Here is a 23,966-nt window from a genome sequence, read left to right as displayed (position 1 = left end):
TTGTTGGGCCTCCGACTCTTGGTTTTGGCTCGGGTCGTGATCTCGTTGTTCGTGAGCTGGAGCCCCACTTCGGGCTCTGTGCTCACAGCTCAGAGCCTGCTTGGAATTCTCTCTCTCTCTCTCTCTCTCTCTCTCTCTCTCTCTCTGTCTCTCCCTCTCTCTCTATCCCTCTATCCTTCCCTTGCCCGCTTGCTCGCTCTCCCCCTCTCTCTCTCAAAAATAAGTAAACAAACTTAAAAAATTATTCTAACAAAAATAAAAAGCAGTGTATATCAGTGCTTTCTTACCACTTAGAATTTATATTTTATTCTTAATGAAAGATCTTGTAACTGAACCTTGATTTTTGCCATATAACTCTTACACATACTTAAAAAGGACGATATAAGTGAAATAAATTTGTTAAAACCTCTTCACCTACAGAGGTTTATGCTGTCTTTTCAACTCAGTGTTCGTTTCTGTGTTTTTCCACATACTGTTTTCCTTGAGCCATCAAGAGCTTTGGGGATTGGCAAAGATGAGAGGCCTTGGTGCTGAGTTTTTACCTGGCCTAGTAGTTCTGTAGATCTGGCCTACTTTTGGCACCCAGATGGGGAATGCTGCTAACCATCTGTTAATTCACTGTCCCTTAAATACTGGTTCTCAGGGCTTCTGGTGTAGGCTCTAGGATTTTTTTCCAAACTGCTGACACCTGTTCGGCCAATTTGGATGTCTTCTATGTGTGCTTATGAGCAGACAATGACAATTATATCACAATTGCTACTTGACCAAAAGCAATGTTAAGAAGCTGTTAATTACAAGAGGCATCCTCACTTCTGAGATGTTAAAATATAGTGATCATAGAAGTGGAAAATGGTGAAGAATGGTTCGTTATGCTACCACGACCTCTAAATAGAGTAATTCCAGCAGCTGTGCCTGGGGGTGCTCCACCAGGTTTGGGGCATCACCAGGCAGGGATTCCTCAGGCTCGAGGCCATTTCCTGAGTGCTCTGCTTGTTACAAACTTTCAGCTTGAAAGGGTCTTTTAGGTTGTTGGTGTATAAAAAGTAAAATTCCAGGGGCTCCTGGGTGGCTCAGTCAGTTGGCCGTCTGGCTTTGGCTCAGGTCGTGATCATCAGTTCATAAGTTCGAGCCCTGCATTGGGGCTCTGTGCTGACAGCTTGGAGCCTGGAGCCTGCTTTGGATTCTGTGTCTCCCTCTCTCTCTGCCCCTCTCCTGCTCGGTCTCTCTCTCTCTCTCTCTCTCTCTCTCTCTCTCTCTCTCTCTCTCTCTCCGTCTCTCTCTCAAAGATAAGTAAACATTAAAAAAAATTTCAATTAAAAGTAAAATTCCAATTACAGAAATTGTAAATTTTAAGGGCTCACATTCAGAAAATTAATGTTTTTAATGCACACGTAAAAAGTTCGATTGTCCTATTCACAAGCTAGTTACAGGGTTTGTTAAAACATGTTAATGCATGGTAATCTGTAGCCTGTGTAGGGTCTGGAAATGGGACACATATTTAAAGCTATATGTGAGTATATTCTTTGAGTACTTTCAATATATCTCTTGCTGAATCTATAATCTCATTTAAAACAGTTTAAATTTGAGACCCAAGTTAAATGATACCCCAGCATGCCCTACAGTAGGTCCGACTTTGAAATAATTTGAGGCTGAGGTTTTAAATTTGGAGCTTTAGACCTCTTTGCAACATTTCCAGCGTGACAAAGCCCTGATTTCAAGCTGTAGGAATTAGGGTCGTATCTTCTTATCTTATTAATTTAAAAAGGGGCTTGTTTCCATTGGGTAACTTCTTTCTTAACACTTTTTCTTGGTCTGTGAACTCTTAAAAAAGTAGGAAAATAACTACACAGATAAGGAATTTCATCTCTGTATACCTGTCTCCCTGAGTCACATGATGTTAATCTAGCCAAAAGTCTTCTTAATCCTGCTTCACTCTTTTCATCATGAAGTCTTTTCATACCTCAAAACTTGGTTTTTATCTTGAGTACGGGGGACTACCAAGGTTTTTTATTCTTTGGCAGTATTCTGAGGCTATTAAATAACTTAGGTTCAGATTATCACCTTAATATTTATTATTAGGGGATATCATTTTTTTTTCATTCTGAGGGAGACTCATAATTAACGGGTAATGACATCTAAACTTGTTTTATAAGTCTGACAGTCCAGAGTCTCAGTTCATTTAAATTCTTTCAGAAATCTTTTTGTGGTGCTGATCTTGTGTCAGTGAATTTTTTTCATCATTGATAATACCACTTAAATAATTTTGTTTCATATCTTTAAGTCTAATACTAGTAATGAGATGAAGCTACCATCACTGAAGGATATTTATCATAAAAAACAAAGGGAAAACAAGCAGTTACCTGAGAGGAATCTCACTTCTGCTTCCAACCCAAATCATCCACCAGAGGTAAAGTTGGCAACACCCTGCTGAATGAAAATGAAAGATGCTTCATGGCTCTTAACTTTTATCTCAAGCTTTATTTTCCGTAGGAGATCTAAAGCCTACTCCCTTAAAAACAAACACTGAGTGCGGAGGGCAAAATCTTACTGTTGTCTGTCTTAATTTCTAGGTACTGACTCTGGATCCAACGTTACACATGAAGCCAAATCAGATTTCAGGAATTCAGCCGCAAGGCTTTTTGAATGCCCTTGATGACAGAATGTCCTTTTCACCAGACTCTGTTCTAGACCCCAGTATGTCTAGTCACTCTGACATAGACTCATTTTCACAAGCAAGTAATATCGCTTCTCAGTCATCTGGATTCCCCAAATATCCTTCAAACACAAAAGCTTCACCAGTGGACTCTTGGAAAAATCATGGCTTCCCAAACGAAAGTAGGAGCAGTTCCACGTTTCCTTCGGTGGCTACTACTGCTAGTAATGACATCTCGGTCAACACTGTAGATGAAGAAAACACGGTCGTGGTAACTTCAGCCTCAGCCAGTCAGTCCCAGCTTCCAGGGACAGCCAGCAGTGTCCCAGAATGCATTTCACTGACTCCTCTGGAAGATCCTGTAATACTGTCAAAGTATGTGTTTCAGCGCGTGGCTTGTAATGTTAATAGCTCTTCTTTGACGTCTGCTTGAATTATGAAAATGATTTTTATTGACCTTCACTAATGTATAAAATCTTAAAAAAAGAGACGCGGCACTTTTAAAGTAGGGCATCTAAATATCCGCGTCTTTGGTTTTTTTACTTAATTAGTTGTTAACTTGTGTATTGATCTGTTACGTGTTGTGTGAGTGTGCAGAGGAAGAAGGCTGTAGTTTTGCTTTTGAGAAAGATTGTATTCTTAGTTTCTGTTGTGGGGTAGAGTGAGGAAATGCTTTCCTAACAAGTTGTTTTGCCCTCACCAACAGGATTCGGCAGAACCTGAAGGAGAAGCACGCTCGACACGTAGCCGATCTTCGAGCTTATTATGAGTCAGAAATAAATAGTTTGAAACAGAAACTGGAGGCAAAGGAGATTTCTGCAGTTGAAGATTGGAAGAAAACCAATCAAATTCTTGTAGACAGGTAAAGCTTATAATTCAACTCTGAAGTTAGCGTTTTTCCAACTTGAAAATGTTATTTTTTCCTAAGTATATTTAATTGTGATAAAACATTTTGCAAAGATGTGCTTTAGATTTGAAATTTTTAACAGAGACCTGTTTGCCTAAGGAATTATTTTCACAGATCGAAACCAACCTCGTGTAGCACACTAATAGCTGACATGAGAACATTTGTTTCACACGGACAGGATACTGGAACAGTTGAGCAGATACCCTGTATGTAAAGGAACGTCATTTATGAGTGGATTAGTATTGTGTACAGATTTTCTCAGAAGTCTCTAACATCCTCTAGCAGTTCTCAACCTGCTTTGAAAGTCAGAGACATGTAACTTAAATCCAGACACTCCTGAACCTGTGTAAGCAATTATCCTGTACAAACAAGTAACCAACATGGAAACACAGGGGCAGTTATGTTAAGGATCCCTGGATACCTGTTTTAGGGAGAGAATCAGTAACAAATTTGATGCCTTCACTAGTATTAATAACAGCATACTTGGAACATACTTTACATTTAAATGGGATTTAAACAGATTGAAAGCTGGGGGGGGAAACCTGGGTGGCTCAGTCTATTAAGTGTCTGATTCTTTTTTTTGTTTTTTAAATGTTTATTTGTTTTTGAGAGAGAGGGGAGTAGAGCAGAGGGGCAGAGAGAGAGGGGAACAGAGGACCCAAAGTGGGCTCTGAGCAGAGAGCCCGATGCAGAGCTTGAACTCCCAAACCGTGAGATCATGACCAGACGCTTAACCAACTGAGCCACCTTTAAAATTTTTTTTTAATTTGGGGCGCCTGGGTGGCTCAGTCGGTTGAGCCGACCGACTTCGGCTCAGGTCATGATCTCATGGTTTGTGAGTTTGAGCCCCACTCGGGCTCTGTGCTGACAGCTCAGAGCCTGGAGCCTGCTTCAGATTCTGTGTCTCGCTCTCTCTCTGCCCCTCCCCTGCTCATGCTGTGTCTCTCTCTGTCTCAGAAATAAATAAACGTTAAAAAAAATTTAAAAAAATTTTTTTCTTAAATTTATTTTGAGAGAGAGAGAAGAACAGGGTAGGAGAAGAGAGAGAGGGAGACAGAATCCCATGCAAGCTCTGTGCTGTCAGTACACTTAACTGAGCTGACCAGGCGCTCCAAGTGTCCAACTCTTGATTTTAGCTCAGGTCATGATCTCACAGTTTGTGAGATTGAGTCCCACGTTGGACTCTGCGCTGACAGTGCAGAGACTGCTTGAAATTCTCTCTTTCCTTCTCTCTCTCTCTCTCTCTCTCTGCCCCATCCCTGTTTGCTCCCTCTCTCTCTCTCTCTCAAAAATAAATAAATAAACATTAAAAAAAAAACTCAGGTCAGTATAGCAGCAAAGTATTCTTTTTTTTTTTTGTTCTTGTTGTTGTTTTAAATTTGTTAATGTTTATTTATTTTTGAGAGAGAAAGCGTGAGCAGGGCAGGGAAGAGAGAGAGAGGGAGACACAGAATCCGAGGCAGGCTCCAGGCTCTGAGCTGTCAGCACAGAGCCTGACGTGGGGCCTGAACTCATGAACCATGAGATCATGACCTGAGCCGAAGTTGGACGCTTAACTGACTGAGCCACCCAGGCGCCCCTAAAGTATTCTTTTTTAAGGCAAGAAAAGACAAAGCTCCTTGAAAAAAAGATGAGGGAACTGAAATCTTCTGGTTCAGTTAGTAGTTTAGCTTGGAGAATTGTAGGAAAACTAGCCTTTATACTAGTTTGTGGTTGCTGTGGTAGTTAACATGCTGTTAACTACCTGAGTGTTACTACAGCTTCGGTTTTGCTGCTGGGAGTGGGGCTGGAGGTGGGGTTGGGGGTGGAACTGGGGGGTGCCATGGTAGAGAGCAGTAATTTGAAAAGAGCCAGAAATAGGTTTTCTAGGATAAAAGGAAAAGAGTAGATGTCAGGCTAGGGGAAGTTGGTTCTTGTTGTTTGTTTTTAAGAAGTCAAAGATAAAAAAAAAAAAAAAGTCAAAGATGACTGTAGGTCCTTCCTGCGGAAAACGAGTATGAAAGAAGCTTGTAGACCTTGTTGGGTTAAAGATAGGCCACCAGAAAAGACACCTAGGAAGTGATAGCTGATTAATGCACTTTTCTGTCTAGAAGCTGCTAGAGCCATGGAGCGGTGAGGCAGTGTAGGTAGGACAGATTGGAAGTCAGGATTTGACTAAGTGGCTGTGTCCTAATGGTGGCGGCAGCAGTCAGGGCGCTGGGGTGGGCGCAAGGACAGTGTGCAAATGAGTGGCAGTAGTTGCAGTCAGCCAGGACTGGAGAAATGATTCGCCAAAGACGAAAACCAAGTTTAAGTTGTCGGCATACACATCAGGGTTTTTCAGACTTAAAATTGCAATTGGGAGAATCCCCCTGGAGCTGCCGATGGGGCCATGGACACTTCTCTCGTAGGCCAGCTGCGATATCAGATTATGTGACACAGCCTCATGCCGGAGTCAGTGTGGGAATTAAAACGGAGAAATACAGTTAACATACCTACACTTGACTATTTAGTGCTCTTTCTTTCTAGAACGGTTTTATCAGTATTTCATTGCTACGTGGCATCGATGCACAGTGGTGAGGAGCGTGAACTCTGGAGCCGGACTGCCGGGTTTAGAATCCCAGTTTGATGGCTTACAACCCAGGAGGAATTAAGCTTCATATTGTTTTCTTATCTGTAAAATGCTGATGATAATAGTCCTAACTCATAGGATTGTGAGGATGAATGTAAGTGCTTAACGTGGACTTGGCATATAATCAGTGCCAAATAGATATTGGCTTGTACTCCCAATTCATGAACACGGAGTCAAAATGATAACCGAATTCTTCCGTGTATTCTGTTATTTTAAGGTTCTGTGATGATTAACTTTATGAAGAAGGTCTTTAATTCTAAGAAGAATACATTCATGCTCATTTGGAAAACTACAGGGGGATATAATAAGAAAAGTCTCCCTACCCAGCCTCTAAGTTTCCAGATTTAAGTTTTATATCCTACAAATCACAATACACATATTTATATATAGGTTTTCTTTCATAACAAAGATCAAGCTGTTTAATGCATTCTTTTATATCTTATGTTTTTTAATTTAAAATTTATTTTTGATGTAAAATATAAATAACAAAATTTACCATCTTAACCTTTTTTTTTTTTTTTACCATGTTCACCATTTTTAAGCGATCATTTCACTGGCATGAAGTACATTCACATTGTTGGGCAACCGTCACCACCATCCATCTCCAGAACTTTTTCATCTTGCAGACCCGACCCCCTGGATCCATTAAACAACAAGTCTGCACTCCCACCACCCCCACCCTCGAGCACCCACCATCCTACTTTCTGTCTATGAAATTAACACCTCAGATGAGTTTGGGTGCCATGTATAAGTGGAAGCATACTTTTGGGTCTGGCTTATTTCGCTGAGCATAATGCCCTCAAGGTTCATCCATGTCGTAGCAGGCTTTGGACAGTCATCCTTTTTGAGGCTGAATCATATTCCACTGCATGGATAGACCACATTTTGCTCATCCATTCAGCCCTCATGGACACTTGGCTAGCTTCCCTTTTTGGCTAGTGTGCACATTGCTGTGAACATAGGTATACAGATGTCTTTCATATTTTGCCTTTTTCACTTATCTATTAGGGATCTTTTCATATTGTAATTTTCTCTGGAAGATGATAATCAGGTTTATTGGGATGTATTTTATTAAAATGGCATCCTCTGTGTTCAATAAATGGAGAATTTGTTTAATATATGGGCAAATCAGATTTACAGAATACTTCTAAGGGAAAGGATTTTATCTTCTAATTTTTTCTTTCCAATTTATGGTTTTTAGATGTGGCCAATTAGATAGTGCTCTAAATGAAGCAACTAGTCGTGTGAGAACACTTGAAAATAAGAATAACTTGCTGGAAATAGAAGTTGTAAGTATTCTTCTGTTGTTTAGTGGCTCAACGTTAAGAATTTAAGCCTTTTTATTAACTGAACTTTAGAGACAAATTAATAGTTTTATGAAAATATTGGCTATGTGTTTTTAATCTTCTTAGGTTGTCTTATTAAGTAAGTTTATATTTTGAATGCTGCTGGCTTCATAGGATAGGATAAACTTTTACCCTTTAAATTTTTTATTTATTTTATTGAGATATAATTTGCATATCATAAAACTCACTGTCTGAAAGTATAGAATTCTGTGGTCTTTAGTATATTTGCAAACTTGTGCAAGCATCACTACAGTCAATTTTAGAATATTTTCTCTCAAAGAGAAACCCCAGAGGCACCTGGGTATCTCAGTCAGTTGAGTGTCTGATTCTTTATTTTGGCTCAGGTCATGATCTTGAGGTTCGTGAGATCGAGCTCCACATCAGGCTGTGGTGCTGGCAGTGTGGAGCCTGCTTGGTATTCTCCCGCTCTCTGCCCTTCCCCGCTCTCTCCTTCTCTCTCTCTCTCTCTCTCAAAAATAAATAAATGAACATGTAAAAAAATAAATAAATAAATAAATAAAAAGAAACCCTGAAACCCTTAACCATTAGCCTTTCCCTCCTAACCCCAAACCCCCTTGTTCCCAGCCCTGAGCAAGCACTACCCTACTTTCTGTTCTTTGGATTTGCCCATTCTGGACATTGGTATAAGTGGAATCTTATATATATGACCGTTTGTGTCAGACTTCTTCCACTTAGCATGATTATTTTCAAGGGTTATCCATGTTGTAGCATGAATCAGTATTTCATTATTTTTTATGGTTGAATAATATTCTGTATTTATTCATTAGGGGATAGATGTTTGGGTTGTTTTGATTTTTTTGGCTGTTACGAATGACAGTGCTATGAATATTTGTATACAACATTTTATGTGGAGTTAGGTTTTAAATTTTCTTGATGTATAACTAGGAATGCATAAACTTTAAATTAAAAAAAATTTTTTTTAATGTTTATTTTTGAGAGAGAGAGAGAGACAGATGTGAACAGGAGAGGGGCAGAGAGAGAATGGGAGACAGAATCTAAAACAGGCTCCAGGCTCTGAGCTGTCAGCACAGAGCCCTATGCGGGGCTTGAACTTCGGAACGGCAAGATCATGACCTGAGCCGAGGTCAGATGCTTAATATTTTAATATTTTAAAATATTTTCTCATGCGTTACCAAATTTTATTCTTCTATGTGTAACCTTGTTAGTAACATTTTGATGGAAAATGCCACTTATGTTCTGTGCACTGTTTCTTTGTCTTTCTTTGATGTATATTTTTTTAGTTGTCTTTCTCCTAAACTGTAAACTTCTCAAAGTCAGGGACTTGTCTTTCTTGCTAATCTTACATTTTTTGCACCCTAGTGCCTGGCACCTAGTGGATATTCAAGAAACGATTGTTGAATGAATATTAATATAGCAGATGCATTTTGAATTTTCTCTTTTATTTTCATAGTAAGAGAATAGGGTAAGAAATGCTTGATTCTCCCTAAATATTAATGTGGGGCAACAGACTCCAGCTGTCCTTTCAGAATCATTTCCCTAATAGCCATGGTTATTTTTTTCATTAAAGTGACCTACAGGTGGGTCCAGCAGTTCAATGCCAGAAATGGTTTTCTGTCTGTACTTCATGACAATCTCATGAAGCTGTTATTGATTGATTTTTTTTAGAAAAATTTTTAAGTTTTATTTATTTATTTTGAGACAGACAAAGATAGCACAAGCAGGGGAGGGGCAGAGAGAGAGAGAATCCCAAGCAGGCTTTAAGCTGCTAGTACAGAACCAGATATAGGGCTTGAACCCATCAACCATAAGATCATGACTTGAGCTAAAACCAGCAGTCGGATGCTCAACTGACTGAGCCACCTAGGTTCCCTTTTATCTTTGAATTTTTTAATTAATTATTTTTTTAAATGTTTATTTTTGAGAGAGAGAGGGGGAGAGAGAGAGAGAGAGAGAGAGAGAGAGAGGCAGCGTAAGCAGGGAGGGGCAGAGAGAGAGGGAGACACAGAATCCAAAGCAGGCTCCAGGTTCTGAGCTGTCAGCACAGAGCCCAACGTGGGGCTCGAAGTCACAAACCATGAAATCATGACTAGAGCTGAAGTCGGATGCTTAACCAACTGAACCACCCAGGCACCCCTAAAGATTTTATTTTTGAGTAATCTCAACACCCAGTGTGGGGCTTGAACTTAAAACCCTGTGAGCAAGAGTCACATGCTCCACTGACTGAACCAGCTAGGTACCCCTGAAGCTGTTACTTTAGTAGGGTGATCCTTTTCAGTCTCCATCCCAGGACATAACAAAATATTAAACTTGTTAATTCCAATTTGTAGGTTTTATTTTATTACTTTTCTTTCAGAGTTTAATGCCCACAACTTATTAGCTGCTACTGAAACATCTATTTTTTTTAATTAAAAACAATTTATTATCCTTGTTTTTATTTTGTAGAGTGATTTTAGAGAACGCTTCAATGCAGCCAGCAGTGCTTCCAAAATTTTGCAGGAACGGATTGAGGAAATGAGAACAAGTAACAAAGAAAAAGACAATACCATCATTCGACTAAAATCTCGACTGCAGGATTTAGAAGAAGCATTTGAGAATGCTTACAAACTCTCAGATGATAAGGAAGCAAGACTGAAACAAGAAAACAAAATGTTTCAAGATGTAAGTGACAAAAAATGGAAACTTAAGACAGGGTTGGCTAAAAGTTATTTTAGATGTTATACTCTTACAGACTATTATGACTTTTTCCAAGTTTATTTTTGTTTGACATAACTTTGCTGTGGCTGCAAATATAGATTCTCCCGATTGAGTCTGTTAGGTCTTATCTTGAAGCAGGAAGTCAGAGCGTTCAGAACTGTGGTGTTTCCCCCATGCTTTTTGTCTCTATCGAGTCACCTTTTGAGCTATCTTAAATAAGCATCTATGTGGCTAGATGGGTAAAATGAACCAGATTTAGAATAGGTTTGATTGAATTTTTTCATTTTGCTATAATGTCGCTTAAAATTTGGATTTGTACAATATTGAAACTGCATTAGGTTTCGGGTTGTGTATTTTTTTTTCTTAGATTTTTCTTAATATTCTTTGTCATGGTACATAAAGAAATCTAAAAGCATTTCGGCTGTTGCAGTTTTCTCCCTGAGAGCATTAGATTGTTATTACTTTGATTTTTTTAAATACTTATTTTCATGAAGATAATACATGTACATTTTTTTTTTTTTTTAATTTTTTTTCAACGTTTTTTATTTATTTTTGGGACAGAGAGAGACTGAGCATGAACGGGGGAGGGGCAGAGAGAGAGGGAGACACAGAATCGGAAACAGGCTCCAGGCTCCGAGCCATCAGCCCAGAGCCTGACGCGGGGCTCGAACTCACAGACCGCGAGATCGCGACCTGGCTGAAGTCGGACGCCTAATCGACTGCGCCACCCAGGCGCCCCATACATGTACATTTTTTTAAAATTTTTTATTTATTTCTGAGAGAGAGACAGAGCACGGGGGGGAGGGGCAGAGAGAGAGGGAGACATAAAATCTGAAGCAGGCTCCAGGCTCTGAGCTGTCAGCACAGAGCCCAATGTAGGGCTCAAACCCACAAACCATGAGATCATGACCTGAGCTGAAGTCGGATGCTTAACCCGACTGAGCCACCCAGGTGCCCCCATGTAAATGGTTTAAATATTCAGATGTTAAGGGAAAATGGTGGTCTTCCCACCTCTCCCTTCCTAGGTGTCCCCTACCTTAGAAGTCATCACTCTCAGCTCTTCTAGTGGTGTCTCGTAGCATTTTTCTCCATGTTTCTATGTAACAAACTTCTATTTCTCTTTCTCTTTTTTTCCTCATCAGTTTCAGACATTACATATCGACTTCTGTGCAAGGAAAGCCACAGTTTAGCCTTCTTACACCATTTGCTCCCAATACAAACACTTCTCTCCTTTCTTTTTCTTTTTTGTTTTTAAGTTTATTTATTTTTGAGAGAGAGACAGAGAGACAGAGTGCTAGCAGGGGAGGGGCAGAGAGAGAGGGAGACACAGAATGTGAAGCAGGCTCCAGGCTCTGAGCTGTTAACACAGAGCCTGACATGGAGCTTTGAACTCACGAACCATGAGATCATGACCTGAGCTGAAGTCAGACGGTTAACCGACTGAGCCACCCAAGCGCCCCCTCTGTCTTTTCAGTGTGATTAATACGTTAACTTGATTCTGAGATGCTGTTCTTTTACGTTTTAACAACTTGAAGAATTGGTATACATCTTTACGCCGTGGTATCATAGTTTAATTGGCTGCATTTTATTTTCTCTTTTAGTAGAAAACAGTAGTAAATAATGGTATGATTTCTGGTGAATGGTGTTTTAGATTTGAAATGAGATGTATTATCATTGACAGTTAGATCAGTATTCAGTATTTCTTACTGTCTGTGTAAATATTGTTGAGAGCCAGGCTGCAGTGTTCAGTGATTACATTTCCTTTCTCTTATTTTCCCTAGAATTAATAATTACTTTGTTTTTTTTCTTTTAACTTGATTAGTAGCCTGTATTTAGTACTTGCTCCCGCCTCCAAATACTTCTGCTTTGTTATGAGCTGCTTGCTCTAGAGGTCGGCTACACAGATGTCTGGGACTTACCTTTGCCATCATCCTGGGAATGGTCTTTGCTTCTTTCTTGTATTAGGTCTCTTGTTTTGTGTGCATCCTGTATTTCTTTCTTAGTTGAATTCTCTGTTTTGCCAGAGTGTATCTCTTGAGAAAAAGAGTACTTGGGAGACAAATTCTGAAGCCTTCCATGTCTGAAAACATTTATGGTTTGCAGTCACACTTAAAAAAAAAATTTTTTTTAATGTTTGTTTATTTTTGAGAGAGAGACAGAGCACGGGCAGGGGAGGAGCAGAGGGAGAGGGAGACATAGAATCTGAAGCAGGCTCCAGGCTCTGAGCTGTCAGCATAGAGCCCGATGTGGGGCTTGAACTCATGAACCGAACCGCAAGATCATGACCTGAGCCAAAGTCAGAGGCTCAACCGACTGAGCCACCCAGGTGCCCTTGCAGTCACACTTTTTAAAAAATACTTTTATTTTTTACAACAGTTTTAGATTTACAGAGAAATTGAGAAGATAGTGTCGTGTTCCTGTATGCCTGCACGGTTCCCCTGTTATTAACGTCTCACATTAGTATGGTATTTTGCGGCAATTAATGAACCAATGTCGACTCATTATTATTAAGTGAATTCCATAGCTTATTCAGATTTCCTTTGTTTTTACCTAATGTTCTTTCTCTGTCCCAGGATTCTGTAGTACATTTAGGTACCATGACGCCTCCTTAGGGTCCTTTTGCCTATGACAGTTTCTCAGACTTTCCGTGTTTTTGATGACCTGGACGGTTTTGAGGAGGATTGGTCAGGGGTTTTGTTGGGTGTCCCTTGGGATGTTTCTCTTATGATTAGACTGTAGTTATGGAATATTGGGAGGAAAACCACAGAGGGAAAGTGCCATTTCAGCACATCTTATCAATAAACCCTATGTATTTTATTCTCTGATAGTCAAGTTTCAGGAGAGAGTGGATATAAACACTCTGTTCACTATGTCATATTTGATTACAACTTCACATGGTTTTGATTATTACTCTTTTTTTCTAATGTTTGTTCATTCATTCATTCATTCATTCATTTATTTATTTATTTTGAGAGAATGCAAGCAGGGGAGGGGCAGAGAGAGAGCAAGGGGGCGAGAGAATTCCAAGCAGGCTCCACGTTTTTAGCCACGGAGCTCGATGCAGGGCTTGAACCCACAAACTCATGAACCATGAGATCATGACTTGAGCAGAAGTCAAGGGTCGGACACTTAACCAACCGAGACACCCAAGAGCCCCTGGTTAGTATTAACAGTATAATTTTGTGTGCGAGTACATGATGAGATCCTGGTTTTTAAAACTTCTTGCACATTTTACTTTGCCATAATATCAGACGTACAGAAAGTAGCAAAAATTGTATAAAAACTTTGCAAATACCTTTCACCTTGATTCTAAATCTTAACATTTGACTCTATTTGCTTTATCAGTCTGTCAGCGGCCGCATGAGGCTGTGGCTGCCCCATTAGGCAGCACAGATAAGAGAACACCTCCAGTGCTGCAGAAAGTTCTGTTGGATAGCACTGTGGCAGAATGTTCTTCAGTTCGGGTTTGTATTTTGCAGTCAGATTCAGGTTGTTGTAATGCCCAAGAGAGGAAGGAAGCTGAGCCTTCTTAGCCCATCCTATCAGAAGGCCCATGTTCACTTTGTGGTGTTAACCCTGATCTCTTGGTTACGGTGCTGTTTGCCTGGTGTCTGCACTGTAAAGTTATAACTCCCAGTTTGGAATTTATAAGTATAAGGGGATATTTTAAGACTTTGTAAATCACCTTCTTCTCATCAGACTTTACCCACTAGCTTTAGCATGAGGAGTCTTTCCTGAAACAGGTAATTACTATGGTGGTTGCCAAATGATGCTTTTCCTATTACCCCTTCTACATTTTTCTGAAAGGAGGACCTCTCTGCTCTCCTTTGTTTATTTATGTCAGCGTGGACTCATGGATTCTTATTTTATTTAGTGGGTCATATAGTTCTTTTTGCTGTCGCTGTTATGGTTATTATTTTGACGCTTGCTTTGTCCTAGTTTTGGCCAGTGGGGTAAGTGTTAGGCTGGCTGGCTCCTGTGTCCTTTTGATGTGTTCCTGTCATTCTCTGAGCACATCCACGCTTCCTGGCACAGCAAGATATTCCAGGCTCAGCTTGTACTTTCCCATAGCTCTAAATCACTCATGACTCCAACGAGCCCTGGTTCCTTTAAGTGGAAAATATGTAGAAACGGAGATCTAGTACTAGGTATGTTCATTGTTCATTGGATCACTGGAATGTTGTTTTGAATTGAGATTAATGTTGCCAGTGATGACACTGTTTGTTTGCATTTGCTATGTCAAATACTTCAAGCCTCGGGAGATGTACAGAGAGTAATAGATAGAACATCTACATACCAGCTGTCTGCAAATCCAGTTGAAACACCCTCTTCTATTCCTTTCTCTCCTACCTGCTATGCTGAATACACTCTTGGTTTCCCCATGCATTTCTTTCTACTTTTGCTCCAAACCCACGTGTCTATAAACAATATATAGTAATGTTTATGAACTACATATGAATTGTACTGCCTATATCTTCCAGCAGCCTGTTTTGTTTTTTTTATTTTTAAGCGGCCTCCACGCCTAGCGTGGGGCTTGAACTCACGACTCTGAGGTCAAGATTTGCATATTCTACTGACCGAGCCAGCCAGGCACCCCTCCTACAACCTGTTTTTTTGCAGCATTGCTTCTGCGATTTACCATGCTGATACATACAGCTTTTACTCGTTTTTATTTAAACAGCTTTTAAATATTTCAGGTATATAAAAAGAAAAATCACATGTGGACCAAGCACTCATCTTCGGATTTAAAATACCACAGATACAATTGAAGTCCCCCCATGTACCCATTTCTGATCACCCCTGCCTTCTTAGGAGTGACTGATGGAATGGACACATTTGTTACACAGTCTCTCTCAAAGGTCTTCCAGGTTCAAGGAAAGAAGAAGTAGGTACCACCTCTCGATGGGGTGTCTCAAGGTTCTGGAAGACCTTTTGTGAACAGAAATATTGCTGCTGCCTCTTTGGGGTACACAGTATCTGCCACAAGAGCCTGTGTTCTGTATGCAGTGGCTGGGACATAGAATGTGAACGCGGTCATCCTCATTAGATACTGCTAATATTGCTAAATTGCCCTCTGAAATAGTTGTACCAGTTCATTTTCCCACCAGTAATCGATGAGTGTTCTTATTTTCTAGAGTATTTCCAATGCTTTGTATTGTCAGACGTCTTAATTTTTTGCTGGTTTGATTGATGTGCAGTGATTAACCTGTATTGCAGCTCTCTTGGCTTGTGGTTTGCATTTAACTTGGCGTTCTCTTTTATGGGGTACAGGTTTTAGATTGTAATATTCAAAATACAGTCTTTTCATTTACGGTTTAGGCCTCTTTTATGTCTTGTTTACACAGTCTTTTCCTACTCAAGGATCAGAAAATTAATCTCCTATATATTGCCTTCTAAAATTATAAAGTTTTGCTTTATACATTTAGGCCTTTAAGCTACCCCAGATTACCTCGTATGTATGGTGTGAGATGTGAACTGAACTTGATTGTTGTTTCAAATGGTTAACAGATGGTCACAGCACCATTTTTTAAAAAGTTTATTTAAGCAATCCCTACACCCAAGGTGGGGCTCGAACTCATGACCCAAAGATCAGGAGCCACATACTCTTCTGACTGAGCCATTTTCAAATAGAGTATCTTTTCATGTCAATATTACTGTCAGCTTATCCTATTTTGTAAAAGCAAAAACAAAAAAACTGCTTTGGGGCTCCTGACTTGCTCACTTGGTGGAAAATGTGACTCTTAATCTTGGGGTCATGAATTCAAGCCCCACATTGGGTGTAGAGATGACTTCAAAAGCAAACAAAGCAAAAATTCTGCTTTTGTTTGGAATTTCACTAAATTTATAGATTAATTTGGAGATAGTTGAGACTTATAATATTGAGTCATCCCATATATGAATGTGGTTTATACCTCTATTTAAATCTTTTTTTAAAAAGTCTCTTAACAAAGTGTTGTAGTTTTCTTCATTAAGCCCTTTCACATCCTTTGTTAGGTTTTTCCCCTTAGATACCCTATTTTAATATTCATGTATTTCTAAATAATGTGCTTATGTTATTTCTTGAATTTTTATTTTTTATTTTTGTCTTAAACTTTTTAAAAATGTTTATTTTGAGAGAGAGGGAGAGTGCATGCAGGGGGGCAGAGAGAGAGAGAGAGAGAGAGGGAGGGAAGGAGAGAGAGAGTAAGAATCCCAAGCAGGCTCTGCGCTATCCTCTCAGAGCCTAACACAGAGAACCATGTTTCACGGACGGTGAGATCATGACCTGAGCTGAAACTCAGAGTCATACACTTAACCGACTAAGCCACCCAGGTGCCCCCAATTTTTTTTTAAATGTTTATTTATTTTTGAGACAGAGAGAGACAGAGTTCGAGCAGGGGAGGGACAGAGAGCGAGGGAGACATAGAATCTGAAGCAGGCTCCAGGCTCCCAGCTGTCAACACAGAGCCTGACACGGGGCCCAAATTCACAAGCTGTGAGATCATGACCTGAGCCGAAGTCAGACTTTCAACCGACTGAGCCACCCAGGTGCCCAACCCCCAATTTTTTTTTAAAGTAAGCTCTACACCTAAAGTGGGGCTTGAACTCACGACCCCAAGATCGGGAGTTGCATGCTCCACCAATTGAGCCAGCCAGATGCCCCGATTTCTTGAATTTTTAACAATATCCATAATTATTGTGGATGAAGATTTAGGTCTTTCGCATGTCATTTGGCTAAGAGTATAGAATTCTAGGGTATATTTTCTTATCAGATTTTTTTAAAGTTTATTTATTTTTGTGAAAGAGAGAAAACACAAATGGTGGAGGGGCAGAGAGAGAGAGGGAGACACAGAATCTGAAGCGGGCTCCAGGCTCCAAGCTGTCAGCACAGAGCCCAGCTTGGGCTTGAAACCACGAACCATGAGATCATGACCTGAGCCAAAGTCAGACGCTCAACCGACTGAGCCACCCAGGTGCCCCTGGGTTGATTTTCTGAGACTTATTTATGCTTTACTTTCCATCATAGCCTCTTCGTTCTCTATCTTCTGGTTTTAGTATTAAACTTATTTTCTCTCTCATTTTTAGTTTCTAAGAGCTGTTTCTTGTCCTTTCATGGCTAGTTTCTCATTGCTTTCTGGTCTTGCTTTATGTATATAGCAGTTACTTCTCTGAGGATATTAATAATAGCTTTCTTGTAATACTTCTTTAGTTTTGATTTATTATTTCTTCCAAGTTAACCTTTCCTTTTGAAATCAGCTTCATATTGAATGTTTTTGCTTTTTTTTTTTTTTAATGTTGGTTCTTTTACTAGACTCACATTTAAGGGGGAGGCAATCAAAAGCCATTTGGAGACCGTATGTGTACAGATGTGACTTACTTCCTGGTAGCCTTTACTTACCAGCAATCATGGAGTAATTATGTAGAGGTCTTCTTTTTGGGATTGTTTGGTTTTCCCAAGGAAGAGTCTCCCAGTCTCTTGTCTGGGACCTTTCATCCAGGATCTGGTGGCACTGAGGGATGGGGAGCCAAGGTGGGTTTTGTTTTGTGTTTTGTGTTTTGTTTTTTTGAAAACTTTTCCATCTTCTCCTTATCCCTTTACTTCCTCCACCTGTTGCACTTGGGTTTCCAAAGTTGAATTTGTGTCTCATTCACCTTCACTGAGTCCTGTTGCCTGGCTGGTCAGTCTGCTGCTGTATAGGATGGGGAAAGGTCCTGGGCTCTAACCACTCAACTTTTATTTATTTATTTATTTATTTATTTATTTATTTATTTATAATTTTGTAATGTTTATTTTTGAAGGAGAGTGAGACAGAGTATGAGCAGGGGAGGGGTGGGCAGAAGAGAGGGAGACACAGAATCCGAAGCAGGCACCAGGCTCTGAGCTGTCAGCACAGAGCCTGATGCAGGGCTTGAACTCAGGAGCCACAATAAGTAATCTATGTTAGACTTGGGATTATGCTTTTTTTTTGGTAATTTTTTAAATGTTTTATTTATTTTTGAGAGACAGAGACAGAGAGAGAGTGAGTGGAGGAGGGGCAGAGAGAGAGGGAGACAGAATCCGAAGCAGGCTTCAGGCTCTGAGCTGTTCACTGAGAGCCTGACATGGGGCTTGAACCCACGAACTGTGAGATCATGACCTGAGCCAAAGTTGGCCGCTTAACTGATTGAGTCACCTAGGTGCCCCACAAATTTTAATCTTTTAAAATATTGCTTTCTTGAGGCACCTGGGTGGCTCAGTGGGTTGGGCATCCAGCTCTTGATCTTGGCTCAGGGCTTGATCTCCAGGCCATGAGTTCGAGCCCCACACTGGGCGTGAAGCTAAATAAATAAGTAAATAAGTAAACAAACAAACTGCTCAAGGGGTCTGGACTGCTACTAAATTGTTTTTGTTTTACTTTTTATTTTGAAGTAAATTCAAACTTAGAGAAACCTTGTGAGAACGATCATATTCCTTTTACCTAGGATCACAGTTGTTAGCATTTGCCATATTGGCCTTATCATCTCCCATATGTATGTGTTCACACATACATGTTTTTTTCTTGAACAGTTTGAGAGTAAATTGCAGACCTGGCCCTTTACCCTCCTTACCTTTTGGTGTGTATTTCCTAAGAACAAGGGCCTTCGGTACATAGCCACAGAACGAATCAAAGTAAAGAAGTCTAATGTGCAATTTACATCCAAATTATTATTTTATGACACTTTTTTTTCTAGTCCAGGATCCAACCCAGCATCATGCCTTACATTCACTTCTGTTATCTCCTTAGTCGCCTTCAATCTGGAACACAGTGTTAACCATTCTGTTTCATGACATTTGCATTTTTGCAGAGTAAGGGCAGCTATTTTATAGACCATCTCTGAGTTGCTATTATAATGTTTAACTTTGTGGTGCAATTTTTTTGTTTTTCCTTATAGCTCTTAGGAGAGTATGAGTCCCTTGGAAAAGAACACGAAAGAGTAAAGGTAATGGTTGATGATTCATGTTCTGAACATCATGTAGGGGCAGAAACACTGGGTTGGAAATGAAGAGGGGTGACCCTTTCTTCTCCCTTTCTCTCCCTCTTCTACCTCCATCTAGCCGCCTTGGTTAGACTGTCTCTCCATCACCTCATCTTTGTCAGCATCCTTATTTGCAAATATTTGCCCACTTACGTCGCAGATTTGTTGGATTTCTTTGAAATCTTCAGAAATGTTGAATGGCTGTTGTATTTGAGATGAGTTGAGATGAAATTTTTAGAAGAATATAAGAACCATACAGATGAAAATAATTATTTAATAATATTTAAATACAAAGTTTTGTTTTTTAAAGCAGTAGCTTTTTGTGGGATTGTTTGAGTTTATTGATAATGCTTGAATTCTTAATGAAAGCTCTGTTTGGGAACTCTATGTTTGAATTCCGCAAAGCCCCACAATAATGCTGTAAGTGGGGTCCAAAGTACTTGTGTTGCATAAAATACAGGGTTGTGATCATTCAAGGTTGGTGAAAAGGCCTGCACAGCTAGGCAGGAGGGAATTCTGGGGGGTCAGGAGCCAGTCATCACATGTGAAATCTTACTAAGTGGCAAGACAAATACCTGTGTGTTTACTACTGAGGTTTTAGGCAAGCTGTAGTTAGAATATGTCTATTTTGACACTGGATTGTGCAGAATTAAGGAAAGCATCATAGGCTATACCTATTACACAGGTCATGTGCATACAGCTGCTTGTATCAACCAGCATTTTGCTGTCTCATTTTTTCCCTTGAATTGTGCATATTGGCTCTGTGGTCAATGCTGTATTTGCTGAGTATCTGCACAATTTTCTTTGTAGCTCTCTGGTGTGACCTTAGATTTGTTTTATATTATGTATTTTAAAATAAAAGGAGTATAAACCTGAATTTATATTCAGTTATCTGAATTTTTCCTTTATTTTCATAGGATACATTAAATACAACCGAGAACAAATTGCTTGATGCACATACTCAGATTTCTGATTTGAAAAGGTAAAATGTGTTATCTTTCTAATAAGATAATTATGCCTCTATTCTTTTAGCATATAAATATGTGTCTGTACCGAAAGCGATGAAAAGGAAGTTTTTCTTGAGGATTTTTAGGCACTTTGAGGTCAGGTTTTATCCTGATCTTCCCCTGACCTGGAAATACATTTGATTTTAGCCAAAGATTTTTAAATGATTAGAGTAGATTGGTAGTTGTGCTTGAGAAGTGTACACTCCTGAAACATTTATTTGGTCAGCGAAGCAAAATCTAAATGGTACTAAACCTTTGAAAGGAAATTTAATCTATCCTTAAAAAAGAAGAAGAGAATTTTAAGAGGCAGTCTAGTTCACCAAATGATATTTGTGCTCCCAAAAGAAAACAGCATTCACACCAACTTTATGACCATCTACTTTCTTAAAAACCTGGTTTGGGGACTACATTTGTGGTCTCATTTGCTTAATTAGATAGAAACAGAGGCATAAATGGTCTCTATGGCAAATGATTAATTATTTCTAATTGGCTTTGGAGGGTGCTTTTGTGTTTGTATTTGGAGATACGTCCCTTCTTTGGAGATTTTACTGCGCTCCTAAGGACTTCAGGTTGGAGAGAACGCGAATGCTGCCTGGCCTGCGCATTTGCTTAGGTCTTTGCTGGGATGCATTCAGTTCTGCCAATAGCTTCCTTGTCAAATTGGCACGAGGTGTCAGCCCTGCTAGAGTTGTTCTTCCTCAAACCCTCCTCGCAGCAGGGCAGACAAGAATTTGAGGTTAGAAGGAGATGAACACATATGCAGAGTGTAAGAGAACAGAAGGAATGCCAAGGTAGCTTCAAAACAGAAGTACCAGAGTACTTACCCCTGTTGGTGAATTTGAAAATAGGCTTTTATTCTGAACATGGCACAAATGAGGTGAGTTGCCTGTAGGTAGAGAGTTGTTCAGGATAGTTTAGCCTTTGTGTCTTTTAAGAATTAGGAAGTTCTTATTAGCTCTTTTATTGGATGTTATATTAAAATATTAAAAGCTTCCTCTTTTGTGAAAGCATTACCTATCTAGATTTCATATGCATGAATATATACGTTCAGAATGAAACATAACTAGAACTGCATTTTATTTGAGTACTTGGTTTTATTTTATTTTTAAAATTTATACCCTGTGTTTTGATCTGTAGTCAAATTTATAATTTTTCTTTTTTTCCTTGGCTATATAAAAGCCATTTGTTGTCTTTTCGTTCAGTTGTAGTATGTGAAATGCTTCTTTGTAGAGTTTAATGTATTTGTCTTTCAGTTTAGTTTCCAATTTTGTTCAGCTTTTTTAAGCTTACTGGTGGCATTTTACTGTGAAAACAGGTGTATGGACCAGCAGTTTCTAGAAGGGTCTGTTAAATAATTTGTAGTTGAGCTATATTTAAAATCTATCGTGTACTTAATTTATCTTATTGCTTTTGAATTAGAACAATTTCAAAACTTGAAGCTCAGGTCAAGCAAGTAGAGCATGAAAATATGTTAAGTCTTCGTCATAATTCTAGAACTCCTGTGAGACCCTCACGTGCCAAGTAAGTGATTTTCTTTAATCTCAGTAAAGCTAGAAATAGGTGCACCCTTTTAGTGAACTGAGAAACTCATCTGTCTAAATCATGAGAAAGTCAGGGTTAAGTGTCATTATAGAACTTAGATGTGTAAAAACATCTAATTATGGGGCGCCTGGCTGGCTCAGTCATGAGTTAGAGCCCTATGTTGGGTGTAGAGCTTAAAAAACAAAAACAAAACCATCTAATTATTAGATATTATAAAAGGTCTTATGCAGAGGCGTTTGCCAAAAGGAGGGAATAGAATCTGATGGAGTGTAAAGAGACCTAGAATGTTTTTTGTTCATTGATTTTGCCCAGCTGTGTGACCTTAGGCAAATCACTTAATTTGAGGTTTTTTCGGAGCTCAATTTTATTATCTGTAAAAACCAGGACATTGGGCTAGATCACCTCAAAAGGTCTTTTAGCCCTAAAATTCCAGAAATTGTATCCCTATGTTAATGGACATATCTACAAAGATAGTGGATTTTATTAGGTTGTAAGGATTTTTCTTTTTAGTTTTTTTAGTTATTCAGAATTAGCTTTGTTGTAATCTCAGAGCATTATCTTGATGATACTTTTAGCTGTTTTTTCTTTTTTCTTTTTATTTTTTTTAATGTTTATTTTTGAGAGAGAGAGAAGGCGAGCGAGCGGGGGAGGGGCAGAGACATAGAGGGAGACACAGAATTCGAAGCAGGCTCCAAGCTCTGAGCTGTCAGCACAGAGCCTGACACGGGGCTCGAACTCACAAACTGCAAGATCTTGACCTGAGCCAAAGTCAGACACTTAACCGATTGAGCCACCCAGGTGCCCCTAGAGCTGTTTTTTTTCGTATTAGAATTGGTTTTTATTATGATTTTATAAAGAATATTAAATGAGTAGATCATAAGGTCATAAATTGATGTGTATCGGAAAGATTGTTAAACTGTAAACTTTAACCTAGGTTGTAATTGTCAAATGAGAAACTTTCTTTAGATCTTTTTATTTATTATTAAAAAAAATTTTTTTTAATGTTTATTTATTTTTGAGAGAGAGAGACAGAGCCTGAGGGGGGCGGGGAGGGGCAGAGAGAAAGGGAGACACAGAATCTGAAGTAGGCCCCAGGCTCTGAGGGGTCAGCACAGAGCCCGACGTGGGGCTCGAGCCCACAAACCATGAGATCATGTCCTAAGCCGAGGTCGGACGCTTAACTGACTGAGCCGCCCAGGTGCCCCTAGATCTTTTTTTTTTAACGTTTATTATTTTTGAGACAAAGACAGAGAGACAGAGAGCAAGCGGGGGAGGGGCAGAGAGAGAGAGGGAGACACAGAATCTGAAGCAGGCTCTAGGCTCTGAGCTGTCAGCACAGAGCTTGACCCGGGGCTCGAACTCACAAACTGCAAGATCATGACCTGAGCCGAAGTTGGACGCTCAACCAACTGAGCCACCAGGCACTCCTCTAGATCTTTGTTAATTAATCTTAAGTTAGAACACAGTGAATTATTTAAAGAAAAAAAAATTGTAAGTAACTGAAATTGAACGTTTGTGGGAGAACAAGAGTGGGGTGGGATTGGGGTCAGGAAAGGCCTTTCTGTGGAGGTGACTTGTAAGCAGGGAGGTGTAAGCCCTGTGCTGAATGGTTGGGGCGTGGACGTGAGGGCGGGGGATGTTCCAGGCAAAGAAATTAGCCTCACTTTGTCCTGAGGTAGGAAAGAGCTTACATGTTTAAAGAACCTGGAGGAAGCCTCTGTGGCCCGAATATTGCCAGCAAGAGGTCAGGTAGGTCCAGATGAAATCGTAGACTATCATCCATCGCCTTCTAAGCCATACATGGTCGAGAGTTTGGATTTTACTCTTAAGTCTGTTGGGAAGCCTCTGAAAGGTTGTATATGATAAAATTAGGTCATCTGATTTCTATTTTTTTTTTAAACGTTTATTTACTTTTGAGACAGAGACAGAGGATGAACGGGGGAGGGTCAGAGAGAGGGAGACACAGAATCTGAAACAGGCTCCGGGCTCTGAGCTGTCAGCACAGAGCCCGACGCGGGGCTCGAACTCACGGACCACGAGATCATGCCCTGAGCCGAAGTCGGACGCTTAACCGACCGAGCCACCCAGGCGCCCCTGATTTCTATTTTTTTAATGCACCTGCCATGAGGAGAAGACGGAGAGGAAAAGAGTAGAAACAGACACACTAATTAGGCTATCGTAGTGCTGGGAGAGGTGGTGTTCACTGGGTGATGTCCGTAGAAATGGACAGAAGAGAAAGGTGGGAGGG

At 39.8% G+C, this 23,966-nt stretch overlaps 1 protein-coding gene across 8 annotated transcripts in view; it reads left to right on the top strand.

The window, feature by feature from the left end:
• The window catches only part of MPHOSPH9 (M-phase phosphoprotein 9), a 56,575-nt gene that overhangs the window by 18,101 nt on the left and 14,508 nt on the right, over positions 1–23,966 (top strand). For 6 of the 8 annotated variants that reach the window (XR_009250555.1, XM_058691409.1, XM_058691415.1 and 3 more), the window contains 8 exons: positions 2,282–2,407; positions 2,571–3,028; positions 3,360–3,515; positions 7,373–7,460; positions 9,942–10,157; positions 19,086–19,133; positions 20,087–20,151; positions 21,596–21,697. Coding sequence is in view for 7 of the 8 variants with exons in the window: in XM_058691409.1 (XP_058547392.1) it covers positions 2,282–2,407; positions 2,571–3,028; positions 3,360–3,515; positions 7,373–7,460; positions 9,942–10,157; positions 19,086–19,133; positions 20,087–20,151; positions 21,596–21,697 (1,259 nt within the window). In the remaining variant the exon portion in view is untranslated. The remainder of the gene's footprint in view (positions 1–2,281; positions 2,408–2,570; positions 3,029–3,359; positions 3,516–7,372; positions 7,461–9,941; positions 10,158–19,085; positions 19,134–20,086; positions 20,152–21,595; positions 21,698–23,966) is intronic. The other 2 variants (XM_058691411.1, XM_058691412.1) reach the window with 2 other exon arrangements.

This window comes from Neofelis nebulosa, chromosome 11, assembly GCF_028018385.1.
Source record: "Neofelis nebulosa isolate mNeoNeb1 chromosome 11, mNeoNeb1.pri, whole genome shotgun sequence".
NCBI classification, from domain to species: Eukaryota; Metazoa; Chordata; class Mammalia; order Carnivora; family Felidae; genus Neofelis; species Neofelis nebulosa.
The sequence above is the reverse complement of the archived record's forward strand: the minus strand, read 5'-3'. Positions and strand labels throughout refer to the sequence as shown.